This window comes from Chenopodium album, chromosome 7 (assembly GCF_948465745.1).
Source record: "Chenopodium album chromosome 7, dcCheAlbu1.1, whole genome shotgun sequence".
Taxonomy (NCBI): domain Eukaryota; kingdom Viridiplantae; phylum Streptophyta; class Magnoliopsida; order Caryophyllales; family Amaranthaceae; genus Chenopodium; species Chenopodium album.
In genome coordinates this window covers 48283978-48301681 of record NC_137840.1, presented here as the reverse complement: position 1 = coordinate 48301681, position 17704 = coordinate 48283978, and the positions used below count along the sequence as shown (strand labels likewise).

The following is a 17704-nucleotide window of genomic DNA, read 5'->3' as shown; positions in this document are numbered from 1 at the left end:
ATCTTCCGTTTTCTATGAGTATTTGCTCCAAAATATTAATCTTTTCCATTACACCGTTTCATATTTATTCAATTATCTTTTCCATTACACCGTTTCATATTTATTCAATTACCGAAATATATATTATGCAAAGTTATTACTCCAGCATTGTGTATGGAGACTTACTATTCAAATAATATAAGCTATTTTCATTGTCTTATATTTAAAGCTATTGCATGTAAAAAATTTGTTACGTAAGGGGCCATTTTCTTACATTATGCCTAGGGCCCATAAATTTCAAGGAACGGGGAATTTTAGTTTATTTAACAAAGAAGTTTTGTGCCCCGTGCGATGCTCGGATTGTTTATTGAATTCTAAGATAAAATTTTAATCTATAAGTCAAATTTTAATATTATATATATATATATATATATATATATATATATATATATATATATATATATATATATATATATATATACTATACTATACTATACTAGTTCAAAACCCGTGCCATGCACGGTTATACAGTAGTGGCAACATTCGTTTATTAGAAAAGTTACATACTTAACATAATAATGGGAAGTAAAAAAAAACTTAGAAAAAATCATATTAATGTGATATACCATAAGATGAATCTCAATAAATATACAAAAATAATATAAAATGAAATACTAAAATAAAAATATCATGATAATTGATTGATCCTGAATTTATTAGTCACACTATCAATGGGTGTCATGTAGTTGGCCGAGTACCTAATAGCCGATATCCCTACAAAAAAAAATTAAAATAAATAAATAAAAAGGATATAAAAGAAAAAGAGAGAGTTCATATTACAATAATATTTTGTTGTAAGTTATGAGAAGTAATGTACCTGTTATGCCAAACTTTGAAATACTTCTTTGAATACTACATTACTTGTAGTACTGTAAATCTGACCTTCTTTATCACATATCAAAATTTTCAAACCACTTCTCCTTGTAACCCTTGATATTGCTACATAAAGCTGGCCATGACTAAAAACTGGTCTCGGAAGATATAAGCCTACATTTGAAAGAGACTGACCTTGGCTTTTGTTAATAGTCATTGCAAAACATACCACCAATGGATATTGCCTTCGTTGAAATTTGAATGGCAATGTTATGTCAGATGGACTTAAGATCATGCGAGGAATAAAAACTTTATGCCCAATGTTGCTTCCCGATATAATTTTTGCCTCAATGATATGGTTGCCCAATTGTGTTATAATTAATCGAGTTCCATTACATAAACCAGAGGGTTGGTCTATGTTTCTGAGTAGCATAACAGGAACACCAATCTTCAACTTAAGGATGTGATTCGGCAAGCCAGAACATTTGATGCTGTTTAAGTAATCAGATGAATATAATTCTTCATTATTTTGCATATTTCTATCTGTTTTGCAAATACTATCTGAACTTAAATATATCCTCTCTTCTCCGGGAACCAAAGACAACAAATGTTCATTGATATTCTCTACACAATCATGGGTGGGAGCAAGAATGGCCCTCTCTCTGAAATAATTTGGATCTTCCGAGTTTTGCAATATAAAAGGATAAACATCATATATAATTGCTGTAATAGGATCTATTGAGTCATCTTTTATTAATATATCGCTCGGGATCTCTATATTTGCTTCACCATCATTTCGACCCCCCTCTATACCATCTCCTATCCTCAAAATCCACTCAGAAAATTCTCTTATCTCATCTGAAGCCATATCAGAACTTTCGATCTGAAGTCGCATATTTTTTATCAGCTTTAGTACTTTACATGAACTCCATAAATAAGATGAATTGATGGTTGAAAAAACAATATCTTGCCGACTTCCTTTAGGGATAACAGGTAAAATTTGCCGGAAATCACCTCCAAGGACAACTATTTTTCCACCGAAAGGTTGTTCTGAACTTTGTCCATTTGAAAATCTCAGAATATCTCTCAAACTCTTATCCAAAGCTTCAAAACAATATCTAAAACACAATTGTTAAATTAAATAAATGTACAAAAGAAAATTTAGCCACTTAATTCACAACTTGTTAATAATCAGTTTACTTCCTCCTCATACTACGTATTAATGATTTAGCCGGAAAAAAAAAATTGAAGTCAAACAACAAATATGATAATATTTGTGTAGTCAAATATATCTAGCATTCTTAGCTTATCACTTAGCATTATCATCACGTAGCATTCTTATCACTTTATATTGTTAAGTTGTTGATGTAGTTAGCATTCTTATCACTTAGCGACTTAGCGTTGTTAACAAAACCGTAAATACTTATCTCTCTTGTCCACTATCAATTATTTGGCGTTTACCCTTCCTGATTAGTATTCTATTCATCCGTGCATTCTTGGCAAGAATTTGATCCATCTTGCTAATAGTTCAAAATTGTAAAATGATTTTTATTTGATTGGGTAAAATAACAAACTTACAATATTATTCAAAATGCTCATAAAATATTAGGTAGATAATATCATACAAATTTGAATATGTAACAAACTTTTTTTTTTTACTAAGTCAAAATTTATTTTTTGTCGTGTATGTTTAGATTAGAGATTTTTACCTTATCATTTACTTTGGAGGCACAACTAACTTTTAAAATTGTATTTAGACACTTTTGTGAGTTGTATTCACAATTTCACCAATAATACTCACTTATTATAGTCTTAGTTATAAAAGTAAGTTGGTACTATGTTGAGATAATATGCTTTTCCAAGCTAGTGGGACCTCAATGTTGTTATTATGTGGAGTAATCTTTATATTAGCATTTTGTAAAACAAATTGAATTCAATGTTAACACAATACTAATCACCATACAAAACCCGTAGCTTTTTATATTTATTCAAGCAGTATTATATTTATTCAATCATTAATTAAAAATTAATTAAATCATCATACCACTCTGTAACTATTATTCAGTTAGGAATACAAAGATAACTTTTTATTTATTTATTTTTTTGAGCAATATTTGTTATTTTTTTACTTATAAGAGTTAAAATCGTACATGAAGTATTATAAATACCTGTGAACCATTGGTGCTTCATCCCATATTATAAGCTTTGTCTTGATTAAAAGCTCGGCTAAAGGAGTGCCTTGCTTAATATCGCATGTTGTATCTTCATTCACATTAATAGGTATTGCAAATCTAGAATGAGCAGTTCTACCTCCAGGTAGAAGAAGAGATGCAATACCACTTGAAGCGACATTAAGAACAATTTCCCCTTGGCTTCGAATACCGGCTGAAAGAGTTTTCCATATAAAAGTTTTTCCAGTGCCACCATATCCAAAAATGAAGAATATGCCACCTTTACCTCCATTAAGAGAATCCATTATCTCATCATAAACTGCTCTTTGTTCGTTAGTAAGGCTTGAAAGCATATTCTTGTGATCTTTATCCATGGCTGCTATATCATAACGAAGCTCATCTTGTATAAGTTTGTTTAGACCCTCGCTGACTAATACTTGATCAGGAAAAGGCATTAGAGAATATTGTTTAAGACTCCGACCACTGCTTTGTAACATCTTCTCTATCTCTACTAAAGTGTAATTCTTTAATTGTTCTTCATTCAGCTCCAAGTCTAATAGACATACATAAGAAATTAATATAAGTTAGCTTCTAATAACTAATTGTAACAATTATCATTAGTTAATTTGGTTATAGCAGCACATTCTACATTTATATAAAACACTTAATATGTTTAAATTTTACAACAAAGTAGTTTATTTGCTACCTGGAATTTGAAGTATTGATCTTTGTTTATAAAGAATATCCTCTGCAAGAAATTGCCAGGTCTGCTCCCACACATGTTCCGGTCTAGATAAACTTTCTGATAATAATAGGGTCACAAAAAGAGTTCTCAAATATCGTGAAGACCCCCAAAAGCTTGCCTCTGTAATACCATCTATGTATTCATTGTCATCATCTAATAACCCCAATTGATAGCATGCCTCTTTGAATAAAGGATACACAATACCATTGACAGTCCTTATATCATCATAACATGTTGGACCTTTAACTATATTCAACAATGTCCTCAGATAATATATTTCTCCGCAGCCAGGAGGGACATGATATATTCGTCCAATGGAAAAACCTAGTTTTCTTCGCTGCCATTGCTTTAGTTGTGGTTTCCACACAAACTTGGTTGGAAACTCAACATATGTTAATTGTCTAGCTAAATCATCCCTTTTATTGCATTCCATCCAAGCTAAGAACATTGAACGATCAATCCCCGGTTTATTTGCAATTGAATCAACTGGTTCATCATCTTCAAATATAACGCTCTGTTCGCCTTCAAGATGGAAACTCAATCTTTCAACGGGAGGACTTCTGTAATGAATATCAAATCCAAATATTCTCCAAATTGCTTCACATGGAGAAATGTACCTATTTATTGATCATAGATATATAAAAAGGTAATTATAATTTCTTAAATAACAATTATATAAAAATTGTCCTTGAACGATATCATGAAATAGTATGTATAAGAGTGCATTTAAAAAATTAGATAACTTACTAAGTACTATTCAATATATATCTATATATAGATAGTTAATTGAGACATGTAGGCATGTAGGCTTGTAGCTTTAAATCACAGCCATTATTTGGTTAATCCATATAAAAAAAACTTAGTAAAAAAAAAAAAAGAAAAAGATTTGAATCACAGCCATTAGTTGTCCAATTTATCAAATTATTATATACTTAATGGTAACTTTTTGCCATTTTGGGTAGATTTCACTTATTTTTGGTGACCTTAAATCAAATATGTAGTATATAGTTTTAATTTTAATGCATATAGACAGTGCGTGGAATAAGATTTGAATCACAGCCAAAAAAAAAAAAAAAAAGAAAAATCAAACTACTATTGTACCACTACGATACTACTATATGTACATACTAAGTATAAAATTAGGAACAATAAAATCTTTACTTGTAGACCATACCTACAATCATAATACGCCTTGATCTCATCATTTTGTTGGTTATTCTCATCATTGCCGACTCCTTGGTACAATGCCGCAGTTACTCGATCATGTCCCTTGTTTATATATTTAAACAAATATTTGATCGATCTAGATTGATTGCACCACTCGACATTGATGTGAGCTTGGTACTTCAAAAGGAGATGAGAATTATATGGAACGACAAATCTATTATCTAGAAGTACTCCATTCTTTTCTACTGTTCTCCCATTATCTCTTCTCCTATACAAAGGATAGCCATCATCATCAACACTCGTTCTCTCATTGTATTTCTTGGGAAAATGCTTCGAACATTTACCATCTTTCATACATGGTGAACTCATATTCGATGAACCACACGGGCCATGCATCATACTTTCCTTAACTAATTGATACAATTCAGGGTGTGTTTCCTCACTCGGTATTTCTGCAGAGATGATTTTATCGATGTCATCCGCATTAGGAAACTTGTCTTCTTGATTCAAGAACAATAAAATATGAGCATGAGGTAGGCCACGTTTTTGAAATTCAATCGTATAGATCACTGCATGAATTTAAAATGAAATAATATCAATAATAGTTCCAATAAAAAATATAACATAGAAAAATTAGATCAACAAAAGTGTAAGCAATAAATATATACCAGCTCTTACTCCCCCAAATACTTTATTTTCCTTTAAATCTCTGATCATGTGATCGAGTTTGATTTTGAAAATCCTACAAAGAATATCTGGTCGATCTTCAGGTTTAAGACCTCTTTGCTGTACGAATCTCATCACTTCTGGCCATTTAGGATTACAAGTGAAAGTGATAAATAAATCAGGATATCCATACCATTTGCAAATGGCCATAGCATCTTGATAGTTCTGAACCATATATCTAGCACAACCGGTAAATGATGAAGGTAACACTACATACTTTCCTATAGTAGACGAATTAAGATTATTTGTGGTCCTAAATTGTGTAAGATTTTTGTATGAATCTACTCGTAGATTTTTTTGATGAGTTCGAACATAACACAATCTCTCAGATTCTATCATAGTGTAAGCATCGACACAAAATTGTTGGAATAACTTGCGAGACCATAATATTGTAGGAGCCTCTCCTTCTCGTTCTTGGATTCTGAATGCAAAGAATTCTCTCATGCTTAACTTTGACCTTTTTCTAGATGATGTGGTGCTTGTATCATCTCTTAGTTTAATACCAATCCTATATCCATCCTCTCCATATGGGAACAATAGGGGATATTGAAGGGCAAGATAAGACGGATGCAACTCACTTATACGTTTTAATTGGCCATCTTGTGTCTCTATGATTATATCCCTTTCCTCTGTTGAATTGCCAATGTCCCCTACTATAAGAGCAGCTACTTCAGACGAAGTTGGGAGATTATATGTTCTCCCATCAGTTTCTCGTCTTCCAATGAGCTTTAGCTTAATAGCTTCTTGGTCATTGGAGCTAAATCGATCCCTTGCTACTCTAAAAGCCTTCACCAAGGGATTATATTCATCTAGCATACTTTTTAGATCATCCACAATCTCAGCATCTAATGAATTATTCTTGTCACTTGAACTGCATGTACAAATAAATAATAGTGAGAATTTGTATGTCATTATAATAGCCTCTTATTAGTTGTAAACATGTAATTGATGCATCTTTATTAAAAAATAATTATAGTAACAAACCTGAAAGAATTCATTCGGTTGTAGACCTCATTTTCAGTATCATATATATAGAGTTGAGAGAATTTTGGAGAACATCCTGTTTTTGGTAGTAAGCTTCCTATTCTGTGGTAATTCTGACCATGTAATCTAAAAACATAAGGTCCGCGTCCCTTGTTTATGGATGAATCCACCTTTCCACCCATAGATGTAAAAGAAAACATCATGTTGTATGCTCTTATACAATCAAGAAAATCTTTGCTCTTACCATCTCCATTTCTCAAAAGCTTGAGTAGAATTCGGGGTGGGTCTTTCAATTTTGGAAGTTGTACTTTTCCTTGCATGCAACAGAGTGAAAATTTTGGATTTGAAATTCGATCTCTCCTTGCTCGTTCCTCAAGCCATAACATTGCACCACAATACTCACAAATGCATGTTGGATCTCCTATGTCCCAATATCCTAATTATTTTATGGGGTAAATATTAGACAACTTTATATATATGCTCAATATTATAGGCTTAAAACACTAATTATATATTAGATTACAATATATATATATATATATATATATATATATATATATATATATATATATATATATATATATATATATCATGTATAAATATATTTCTTTCAAGAGATTTTATCAATATATAATTGATCGAAAAAATGTTCGTTATACCTGAGGTATTTGATACATTCTGAATATTGTTGTCTATGAAGTCGCTACCTCTAGAAATTTGTTCATCAATATTGTTGTGTATGAAGTCACCAACTCTAGAAATTTGCTCATCAACATTACATGGAATGATTCTCCCATTTTTAATTAAGTGTTTGCCGGCTCTTAATGAACTAATAGAATGCTCATCTGGACCAAAATGAAACTTTCTTGTTGAATCACAATTTATAATATGATTTTTGTTGATGGGCATATAAGATGGTATCGTTGATGTTGATTCATAAGACCTGCAATCTACGAAAAATAGACGTTTACATTATTTTTATTAAAAATATACTACATACCACTATGTACATCATAATAATGTACATGAATAATTTTTTTTTTTTTTTTTTTAAAAAAAAAACGAAACCACCATCTTACCATTTGATATATCACCTAGTGGACTTCTTGATTGTTTTCTTGATCTCTCTTGTCCACTATCAATTATTTGGCGTTTACCCTTCCTGATTAGTATTCTATTCATCCGTGCATTCTTGGCAAGAATTTGATCCATCTTGCTAATAGTTCAAAATTGTAAAATGATTTTTATTTGATTGGGTAAAATAACAAACTTACAATATTATTCAAAATGCTCATAAAATATTAGGTAGATAATATCATACGAATTTGAATATGTAACAAACTTTTTGTTTTTACTAAGTCAAAATTTATTTTTTGTCGTGTATGTTTAGATTAGAGATTTTTACCTTATCATTTACTTTGGAGGCACAACTAACTTTTAAAATTGTATTTAGACACTTTTGTGAGTTGTATTCACCATTTCACCAATAATACTCACTTATTATAGTCTTAGTTATAAAAGTAAGCTGGTACTATGTTGAGATAATATGCTTTTCCAAGCTAGTGGGACCTCAATGTTGTTATTATGTGAAGTAATCTTTATATTAGCATTTTGTAAAACAAATTGAATTCAATGTTAACACAATACTAATCACCATACAATTAGAATCTTCAAGTAAAAAACATTAATGGAAATGTGTCTAGAATCGATTATGTGGTTGCTTCCCAAAAAATACTACGGAATACTATGTAGTTTCATTCTAATATCTCAACATTAATTAAAGTGAATTAGAATGCTAAAAATGTATATATAATAAAGTTAAGGTCATTATATTCACAAAAATTATATGATTAAATTAAAATTAACATTAATTATACCGATCGATGTGATTTTGTCATGCTTTCCCAAATAATTAATACCACTTTAGATGATATTTTAAATGCTTATCCAACATTAAGATATAAGATAATGCTTTTTATGCTTATAATTTGTAAAGCTATCCAAACATAGTGGCTTTTGAACTTTAAAATTTGTAAAGCTATCCAAATATAGTGGGTTTTGAACTTATTTATGTGACTTAGTAAAATCGGTAGAGAAGTTTAATAAGCATAGTAGCAGTATGATGACAAAACAACATTCTAATAAATATTGAATCCAAAAAAACAAAAAAATTGCAAAAAAGAAACATCTTATAAAAACTTCAAAGCAAAACGAACTGGTTACTTTTTATTCAAAATAAATAAAAACAAAAAAAAAAAAATCAACACCCTAATATTATTGATAGAATATAACCTATATAACCTATTCTACTAAGATAATGCCAATAACTCTCGATCATGACATATTTGATGAACTAAGTCTCAATCTTCATCTTCTTCTGTTTTTACCACAACCATCCTTCTCCTTTTGTTTGTAGACAATTCAGCTGAAGCGAGATGATCTTCCACATTTGTATTCTCTATATCCTGTAACACCTTTTTCTGAATCGGAGTTGTACAATTGTTTGAACAAATTTCAGAGTAGTCATCATTATCATTCTTGCTTGGTTTAAGCTACAAAACAATAAAATTATTGTAAAATATTATTAATTAATAACAACCTTTTCAAAAATTATGAAAGTATAAGGAATTCTTATTAATAAATACATCTATTATCAATGAAGTCGCTTTTACCTTTGAACTTTCTCCGGTATTTTCCATAGTTCCTATAGATTTGGAACTTTCACCTGTCTCCTAATGAACCTATATAATATTAAAAAATAAATAGACATTAAATTATATTATCAAATTAAAGATACATTATAGTGAAAAATATATAACATACATCAAATGTATTAGTTGAACCAATGAATGACTTAATCAACTTCTCATCCGCAGTCAATTTGGTTACTGTGTAAACCGGCCACTGTTGCTGTAAGTTATACTCGGAAACCTTGATTTTGAACAAAAACTTCTTGCCCACCATTATATTCAACTCATCCGGGATACAATCATCATTTTCATCCTAGATAATATTTCTTGTTAGTAACACATGGTGTATACGAAATAAATATAGATTTAGTTAATTAGTTAAATATATTAACTATGAAAGTACCTTTGTCTGGCGCTCTCGTATAGATTCAGCTGATTTCCCTACAATTTGTGTAACCTCACGATCAAACAAAACGAATGATGCATTTCCTGTCTCGTCAACAACTCTAATTTGCAATTTATATTTCACTTTGACATCTTCAACATATGCATTGCACTTGTCACACCGTGTCTTCGTCTTCCCCTCATCAGTGACTTCCTTTATTTTTTTTAAATCCTTCTTGCATGCTTTGTACCACCATCCATATGTGGACTCAATACAATCAATAGTTGCTAATGTAACACAAGTAGTCACCTAAAAAGAAATAAATTTATGCAATGCATAAGCATAGGAATACATATACTTGATTATACTAACTTATTAATTCAATTAAAATTATTAACAATATATGTATACATATATAATATACTTGCCTCCTGTGATTCTCGGATTTCATCAACATGTTTTCTATCCATTAATCGAAGAAAATCGTCCTCAATTGTGTGTGATGAAAAGCTTGCAAAAGAAGATGTTTCTCCTCGATCGCCTCTTCTATATGATACATATTATAAATCAAAATTACAAAACTATTGTTGTTAAAAAATTAGATTTGCAAAATAAAAGTTTATGGTATTAAAAAAAATTAAAAAAAAAAAAAAACCTCACCTTCCCGTAAATTCATGAACTTCTCCAATGTTTGCATTAATAAGAAGTTTAGTTGCAAAAAGTGTGCTTTGAACACCAATAGCTCCTACAAAATTATCCAAGAAATATTAAATACTTCCTATACTATATTTAAAAAAAATCACATTCTATAGGAAATAGTAAACGGAAAAAATCATGTTATTTAAAGATAATGAACAAAATTATAACCTTGCCAAGTCTTCATTTTTGCAAATTGCAATACAACAATAATTGGCTGCCCTTCGTGGTTTGATAAATAGGTTTTCATCATATCAGCATATTCATCCCATAGAGTACAGTCCAAACTTTTTTTACTACAAAGTAACATTATATTTAGCATGCATGTAGATTAATTAGTTATAAATCATTAATTTTAATATGTATACAATAGCAAATACTTACTCTAAATCCTCTAAATTAATTACAATTTTCCTCTTCATCTTTCCATTGTTCCCCCACATTTCAAAAGTAGACACTTTTGTCACTTCTCCGATAACATCTGAAAGTAAAGTACCTAATACACATCAGTACTATTGTTTGTTTAAAAACTAATAACTAAATATGTAATACTACTATAAGAATAATTCATACCTATTAAATATTTATCATCCAAATGATTTGAAATGATATCAAAAAAGGACACAAAATTGTACACACCAGCATTAAAATCCATGTCATTCAATTCCTCAAGAATAGTAGTGTAAATAAAATTAATTTTATACGCATGTTGAGTTGGCCTATATTCTCCATTTGCTTGGCCTACCCAAAATCTTGAGATTGAATATATTCTTCCCTCATGAAGAGCACATCCAAACTTCTGTAGCAAAGTTTTTTTCACAGTAGCTTGTATTTTATCACCCTATAAAATCAACCCAAATAAAAAGGATTTCCAATTAATTAGTTTAAGAAATTTCCAATTAATTGAATAAAAATATATGACATAAGCTTTAATTTAAATAATTTATGTATTACCTTTTCATCCATGACAACCAATTCAACACTATAATGATCTTGTGGTTTGTAGAAATCGGGAGTAGTCCAAAGACGAATCACTTTTACTCTAATACTCCATGTTTCTTTCGCTGGGTTAATTTCTTGAACGTAATCATATATTTGTGTCATTTGAGATGAAACAAAAGAAAAGAGTGGAATATTTTTGGGAAATTTATGTATGCAATATGAACGTAAATGTGATTTTATGAAGAGTAAATATAAAGTATATTATTTAAGAGATAATTATCAATTATGTTTGAGTGATAAGTGTAACAAACTTTTTTGTTATTGATATGATAAGTGTAACAAACTTTTTTGTTTTTGATAATTATCCAACTTACGTAAAATTGAATTTCAATAAAAATTATCACCTTTCACTTTTATTTTAAAATTTTTAAATTAAATTCAAATATAACTAATATTTTTTAAATTCAAATATAACTAATAATTGTTTTAGAAGATAACCAAGAAATTTTAGAAGATAACCAAGAAAAAAAAAACTGTGAAAAAAAAAAAATTAATAAACTTTGGGCGGGAAAATTTTTCATGAGAACGTGACACGTGTAATAGGGGGATAACCACGGTGATTACTTTAGTATAGGAGTATTGATATATATATATATATATATATATATATATATATATATATATATATATATATATATATATATATATATACACACAAAATTAGTTAGAAATTGATGTGCTTTTGTGACGATTTGTTATCTAGTAGGCATGTAATGACTAATAATAATTTTGGTGAATGTTCAATTTAATTTAATACATTTAAAATAAATGAGCAAAAAGTAATTAAATAAAATAAATGTTCAAAGCCCGTTGGGTTGACCTGAAACTTTGGGCAAGGGTTGAACATTTCTTGACTCATACGGCTTGTTCACATTTACTGAAGTGAGCTGAACTGAACTGAAATGAACTGATTGGAGATGAACCAAACTAAACTGAAATGAATAAAGCTAAAATGAATATATTATGAGAGAAGGAAATTAGGAGCTGAACTGAATTTAACTGTACTGAACTGATTGGAGCTGAACTTAATTGAACTGATTGGAACTGAATTGAAATAAAGTAACTGAATTGAAATTAAGCCATAGTGAACAGGCCCATAATATGGAGTGACCCAGTCCGAGATGACTCATGATCCGACTCTAATTGACAGGTCTACATAATAATAAAGTTCTATTGAAAATTGAATTATATTATTACACCGATTAGTATATATTATAAATGGATGTTTTACGCTTTAAACTAATTCGTTCGCTAAAAAAAATATAAAGATATAAAAAATAAATTTTTATGATATTTTTGTAGAATTATAATTTTTTTTTTTTTTGAATAAAATTATAATTCAATTTGTATATTTGAAATATTAGTATTTTATCAAAAATAAAACTCTAAACTAACAACTTTATCCTAAAATTCTATTCAAATAGAATTCTAAACTAACTTTTTTTTATCTTATGAATTCTATTAAAATCTATCCAACGTGGTTCGACACTTGGCAAAAAGTTGAAACGCCAAGTGTCGCTACCTTGTGACATGGCTAAAAGTTTAGCTTTATATATTAGTTATATGATTATCGTGTAGTTTTGACCAGTAGTACAAATGCTTACCATGTTGATTATTCACTTGTACCATTTATGTCTCTTTTCTTTTCAATGTTTGTGTTTTATACCAAAAATATATGAGCTACAACATCCGTTTTTATACTTGATTTCTTTTATTACTAATTTTAAAACAATATTGATGCATAATAATCCAGTTTTTATTAAATAAATGACACATTTGACTTTTTGCACTATATTCACATACTAACATACATTGATCATAGTTTTTATAGTAACATACAAAAAAATGTTTTTGGGTATTTTTGTCCCTTGGGAGAGTTTCAGCTTGAAGATTGATCCGACGCGCTCTGTACCTACAAAACCGGAGACTCCGGTTGATAGGAGCTCCGCCTCCGACGATCAAGTTAGAATGTGTTGAAGAATGTAAAAAGTGCGGAAAAGTAAAAGAGAGATCTTTTCAAATTCCGAGATCATGTATTTTCTCTAATGTGAGAGAATGTAGGGTAGGCTGTAATAAATTAACTATAGATGTCCCTAAAATGGGGGAATCTCCCTATTTTCCCTTGATGTTTTGATGATAAAACAAGACAAATAAAAGGACTAATGCCTTAATCAGTTTTGTAGTTTATTTATAAAGTTTCAGGGTCAATTCAAGGCATAGGAATAAGAGCTAAAAGATTAAAAGACATGTTACAGTGTTCCCGTAAAGGAACTGAAGCTTCGGAGCAGAAGCTAAGGAAAGAAGACTCAGAGCAGAGACTTCTTAGAGAAATTAAAGTCTAAAATATTTTACATGTTTTAGGTTTTATGTAAGTGAGATTAATTGAGAGTTGATGATGAGTAGAATGCGTTTTGAATTTGTCAAAAAGATAAATTTCTTTGGTTGCTAAAATATAGGAAATATTGTTTTTGAAAAATACCTTTTTTGATTTTATCCTCTGTTAATATTTTTTTAACTTTAGAAAAATATATTCGAAAAGCTTAGGAAAACTAACTTCCTAAACTTGCGCTAACAACTGTTGATTAAGTCTTCACCACCAACACAGAAACTGCTTCTAAGAGGATTAAACATGTCTTGGTTTTTAGAACATGTTTGAAGCTCTGGTAGTGGTGGAAAGTAGTGGCGCTAAGGTGCAGCAGTATTAGCGTAAGTAGTGGAATTACTGGCATTTTAATTAAGCAATGTTTTTCTATAGATATTAAAGTTGTTCTTTGGAAAACTTTACCTTGCTCAATCATATCTTTCTATCTTTCTTGTTTTCTAAAAAGAGTCAAGAATCGCATTCTACTTAAGAGTTAACTTTCTTAATTTATTTCACTAGAGTATTTTTTATTTGAATTGTACTAGGGAATTGGGAGTTTGAGTGAAATCTAAGAGAAGTCAGTAGAGTAAGAAAGAGAAGAGTGGCAAGTAGTGGGAGTTGTTGTTGGGAACTTCAAGTTCATAGAGGAAGTTGAAGTTAGATCCTTTAGCTTGTAATAAGTTGTTTTCCCTATTATAGTAAAGAATATTTCCTAAAACCCCAAGTGGTCGTGGTTTTTCGTCTTGTTAGGGCCAAGAGGTTTTCCACGTAAAATCTCTTTGTGTTTCTTTTAAGTTCCTTTAGCTCAATTTTATTAGTTCCGCAAAAAGTTAGTTGAATTCTCCCAAACTACAATTCATCCCCCCTCTTGTAGTATTCCTCTAAAGTTACAATTGGTATCAGAGCCTAATCCTCTCAAAATCAGGACACCCTGAAGAGGAGAATCTTGGCAAAAGATGAATACTCATGAAAAACTCGAAGAAGGATACTTTACTGAACAACCTCCCATGTTCAAGAGGAAATTCTACACATATTGGAAGAACAGGATGGAAATCTTCATCAAGGCATAAAATTATCAAGTCTGGAGAGTCATCGAGTTAGGAGATTTTGAAGTAACCAAAACCAATTCTCAAAACGAGGTAATTCCTAAATCAATGTCTGAATATAAGAAAGAAGACTTTGATAAAATGGAAATTAATGATATAGCTGTTAAGTTACTTCACTGTAGACTTGGACCACATGAGCACAATCATGTAATGGGGTGCAAGAATGCTAAGGAAATATGGGATTTGCTTCAAGTTACCCATGAAGGAACCAATGAAGTAAAGCATTCAAAAATTGATTTGCTAATGTCTAAATATGAACGTTTCAAGATGCAACCCAAAGAACTATCCAAGAAATGCTTACTAGATTCACTAACATTATTAATGAACTAGTTTCTCTTGGTTGAAAAATTCCTACAAATGAACAGGTAAGAAAAGTGTTCAGGAGCTTACCTCAAGATAAACGTTGGAGAGCCAAGGTAATAGCCCTGTAGGAAACAAAGGACTTCACAACATTCAACATTGAACAACTTGTTGGTTCCCTAATAACACATGAGATCCATCTGGGAACTAGCAGTAGTGAAGGCAACATGAACAAGGGACTGGCTTTAAAGGCTGATCAAGAGGAATCTGAAGTAGATGAAGAAGAGGTTGCAATGATGGTCGGGCGTTTCAAACAAATGTTCAATAGAAACAAACGGAACTTTAGAAACTTTTAGAAGAAATCCTTGAACTCCAAACCAGACTATAGATGTCACAAATGTGGACAGATCACTTCATCAGAGACTGTCCTTAGTGGGATATTGAGAAAGGAAAAAGGAAGATCAAGGAACAAGGAAAAGAAAAATACATGACTCCCTTTTCAAAGACTGATGTCAGGAAAGCCATGATAGCTGCATGGGGAGACTCTGATAGTGAAGAAGATGAAGATCAACCAGAAGAGGAGGTAGCAAATCTCTGGCTGATGGTCAAATCAGATGATAGTCGTGCATACCTCAAGGAACTTGAAAAGGAGGTAAGTGAAAGTAACTTTGACAATGCTCGACTTAGATCTTTATCCGAAGATACTTTAATTGACTTAATTGTTGAAATGGAAGTTAATCTAAATGATGAATGCATACAAAGGAATGAATGTCAAAAGGTTCTGCAAATCTGGAAGGATCACAGTGCTTGGCTTGAAACAACACGAAATGATATCCAAACCAGATTTGGAGAACTACATGACAAATATCTTCTTATGTCTGAAATACTTGAAAGAGTCAAAAAGGAAAATGTCATGTTAAATGTGGAAATTTCACATTATAAACTGATTAGTACTGATATTGGTTCTAGCAGTTTCTCTAATGATTCCATCCTAAAATTTAATGCTAATTTTAAAAAACTCAAGCTAGATCTTGACAATTTAAAGTCTCACAAAGACAAACTGGAAAAGGAATTGCAGCGTAGAAAGAATAGAAGTATTGATCCTACTGCTAGCTACTCCTAAATGGATTAAAGATCCTCAAGTCAAGAGAACTGAAGGACTTGGGTATGAGTCCAAAAGGAAAGGAAAACAGAAAAAATATGTAGACCTTCCAAGTAGCAAAGTTTGTACTTTCCGTGGAAAAACTCAACATTTACATTTTGATTGTAGATTGAAAATAGGACATGATAAAAGAAATGTTAAGCAAGTATGGGTAAAGAAAACTGATATTGCCTTAACATCAAAGAAACCCAAGGATCCCGGGGTTCCTGAAGCTAACACTTAAGTTTTCTTGCAGGTTCTAGTGAGGGGGAACAACCTATGGTACCTCGACAACGGTTGTTCAAAGCATATAACAGGAGACAAATCAAAGTTCCTTTCACTAAAGACCTACCCAAGAGGAACAGTGATTTTTGGAGACAGTAAGAAAGGAGAAATCATTGCTAAAGGAAAAATTGGAAAGTCATCCTCCTATGCAATAGAGAATGTGTTCCTAATCGAGGGCTTAATGCATAATCTGTTAAGCATATCACAATTTTTTGATAAAGGTAATTCGGTAAGCTTTAATTCTGATGAATGTCATATCTTCAATAACAAGTCAGGAAAGGTTATTCTACAAGGAAAGAGAAGAGGAAATACTTATGTGGTAGACCTTTACTCAATCCCAAAGAGTAGCCTTACATGCTTGAGTGTTATTGAAGATGACTCTCTACTTTGGCATAAGAGATTCGGTCATGCTAGATTGCTAGCTACTCCTTAATTGATAAACTCATGTCAAAGGACTTGGTAGTTGGACTACTCGCTATCAAGTTCCTGAACGATAAAATATGTGATGCCTGCGTAAAAGGAAAGCATGTTCGAAATTCTTTCAAAGCTATGAAGATGGTGAGCACTACAAAACCATTAGAATTGATTCACATGATTTTTATGTGGTCCCATGAGAATTCAAAGTAGGAGTGGCAAGAAATATGTGTTAGTTATTGTAGATGATTACTCTAGATATAACTGGGTAATATTTCTAGCTAGTAAAGATGAGACCTTTGATGAATTTGTAGCTTTTACTAAACATGTAAAGAAAATAAGTGGATTCTCCATAATCCACCTAAGATCTGACCATGGTACAGAATTCGAAAATTTAAAGTTTGATGAGTTTTGCAGGGAACTGGGCAAGAATCACAACTTCTATGCTCCTAGAACTCCTCGACAGAATGGAGTAGTTAAAAGAAAAATCGAACTCTGGAAGACATGGCATGAACAATGTTGATTGCAAGCTCACTGCCAAGGAACTTCTTGGCTGAAGCAGTCAATACCGCATACTACATAATCAACAGGATAACAATAAGAGCAATCTCCAACAAGACTCCCTACGAGCTATTCAAAGGGAGAAAACCAAATATCTCTCATCTCAGATCCTTTGGT

The 17704-nt window shown here is 31.0% G+C and overlaps 1 protein-coding gene across 1 annotated transcript; it reads right to left on the bottom strand.

Moving 5' to 3' along the window:
• Positions 1–507: 507 nt before the first annotated feature.
• LOC145640249 (uncharacterized) lies at positions 508–11520 on the bottom strand. The gene is made up of 18 exons (XM_081691551.1): positions 11371–11520; positions 11056–11257; positions 10381–10465; positions 10149–10266; positions 9739–10029; positions 9469–9648; positions 9318–9377; positions 9033–9197; positions 7589–7595; positions 7305–7490; positions 6709–7081; positions 5604–6538; positions 4943–5504; positions 4195–4385; positions 3730–4014; positions 3021–3576; positions 1581–1970; positions 508–1442 (listed from the first exon to the last, which is right to left on the bottom strand). The coding sequence occupies exons 1-18, from the start codon at positions 11518–11520 to the stop codon at positions 860–862; spliced, it is 5319 nt and encodes a 1772-aa protein (XP_081547677.1). The 3' UTR covers positions 508–859.
• Positions 11521–17704: the final 6184 nt, after the last annotated feature.

Bases quoted from the DNA above. Each gene is read 5' to 3' on its own strand.
- LOC145640249 (XM_081691551.1), bottom strand. From the start codon at position 11,520: ATGACACAAATATATGATTACGTTCAAGAAATTAACCCAGCGAAAGAA. The intron at 9,198-9,317 runs GTAAAAGCGACT...ATTGTTTTGTAG, and splicing joins ATACCGGAGAAAGTTCAAAG to CTTAAACCAAGCAAGAATGA. The intron at 4,015-4,194 runs GCAATAAAAGGG...TGTTGAATATAG, and splicing joins GTTCTTAGCTTGGATGGAAT to TTAAAGGTCCAACATGTTAT.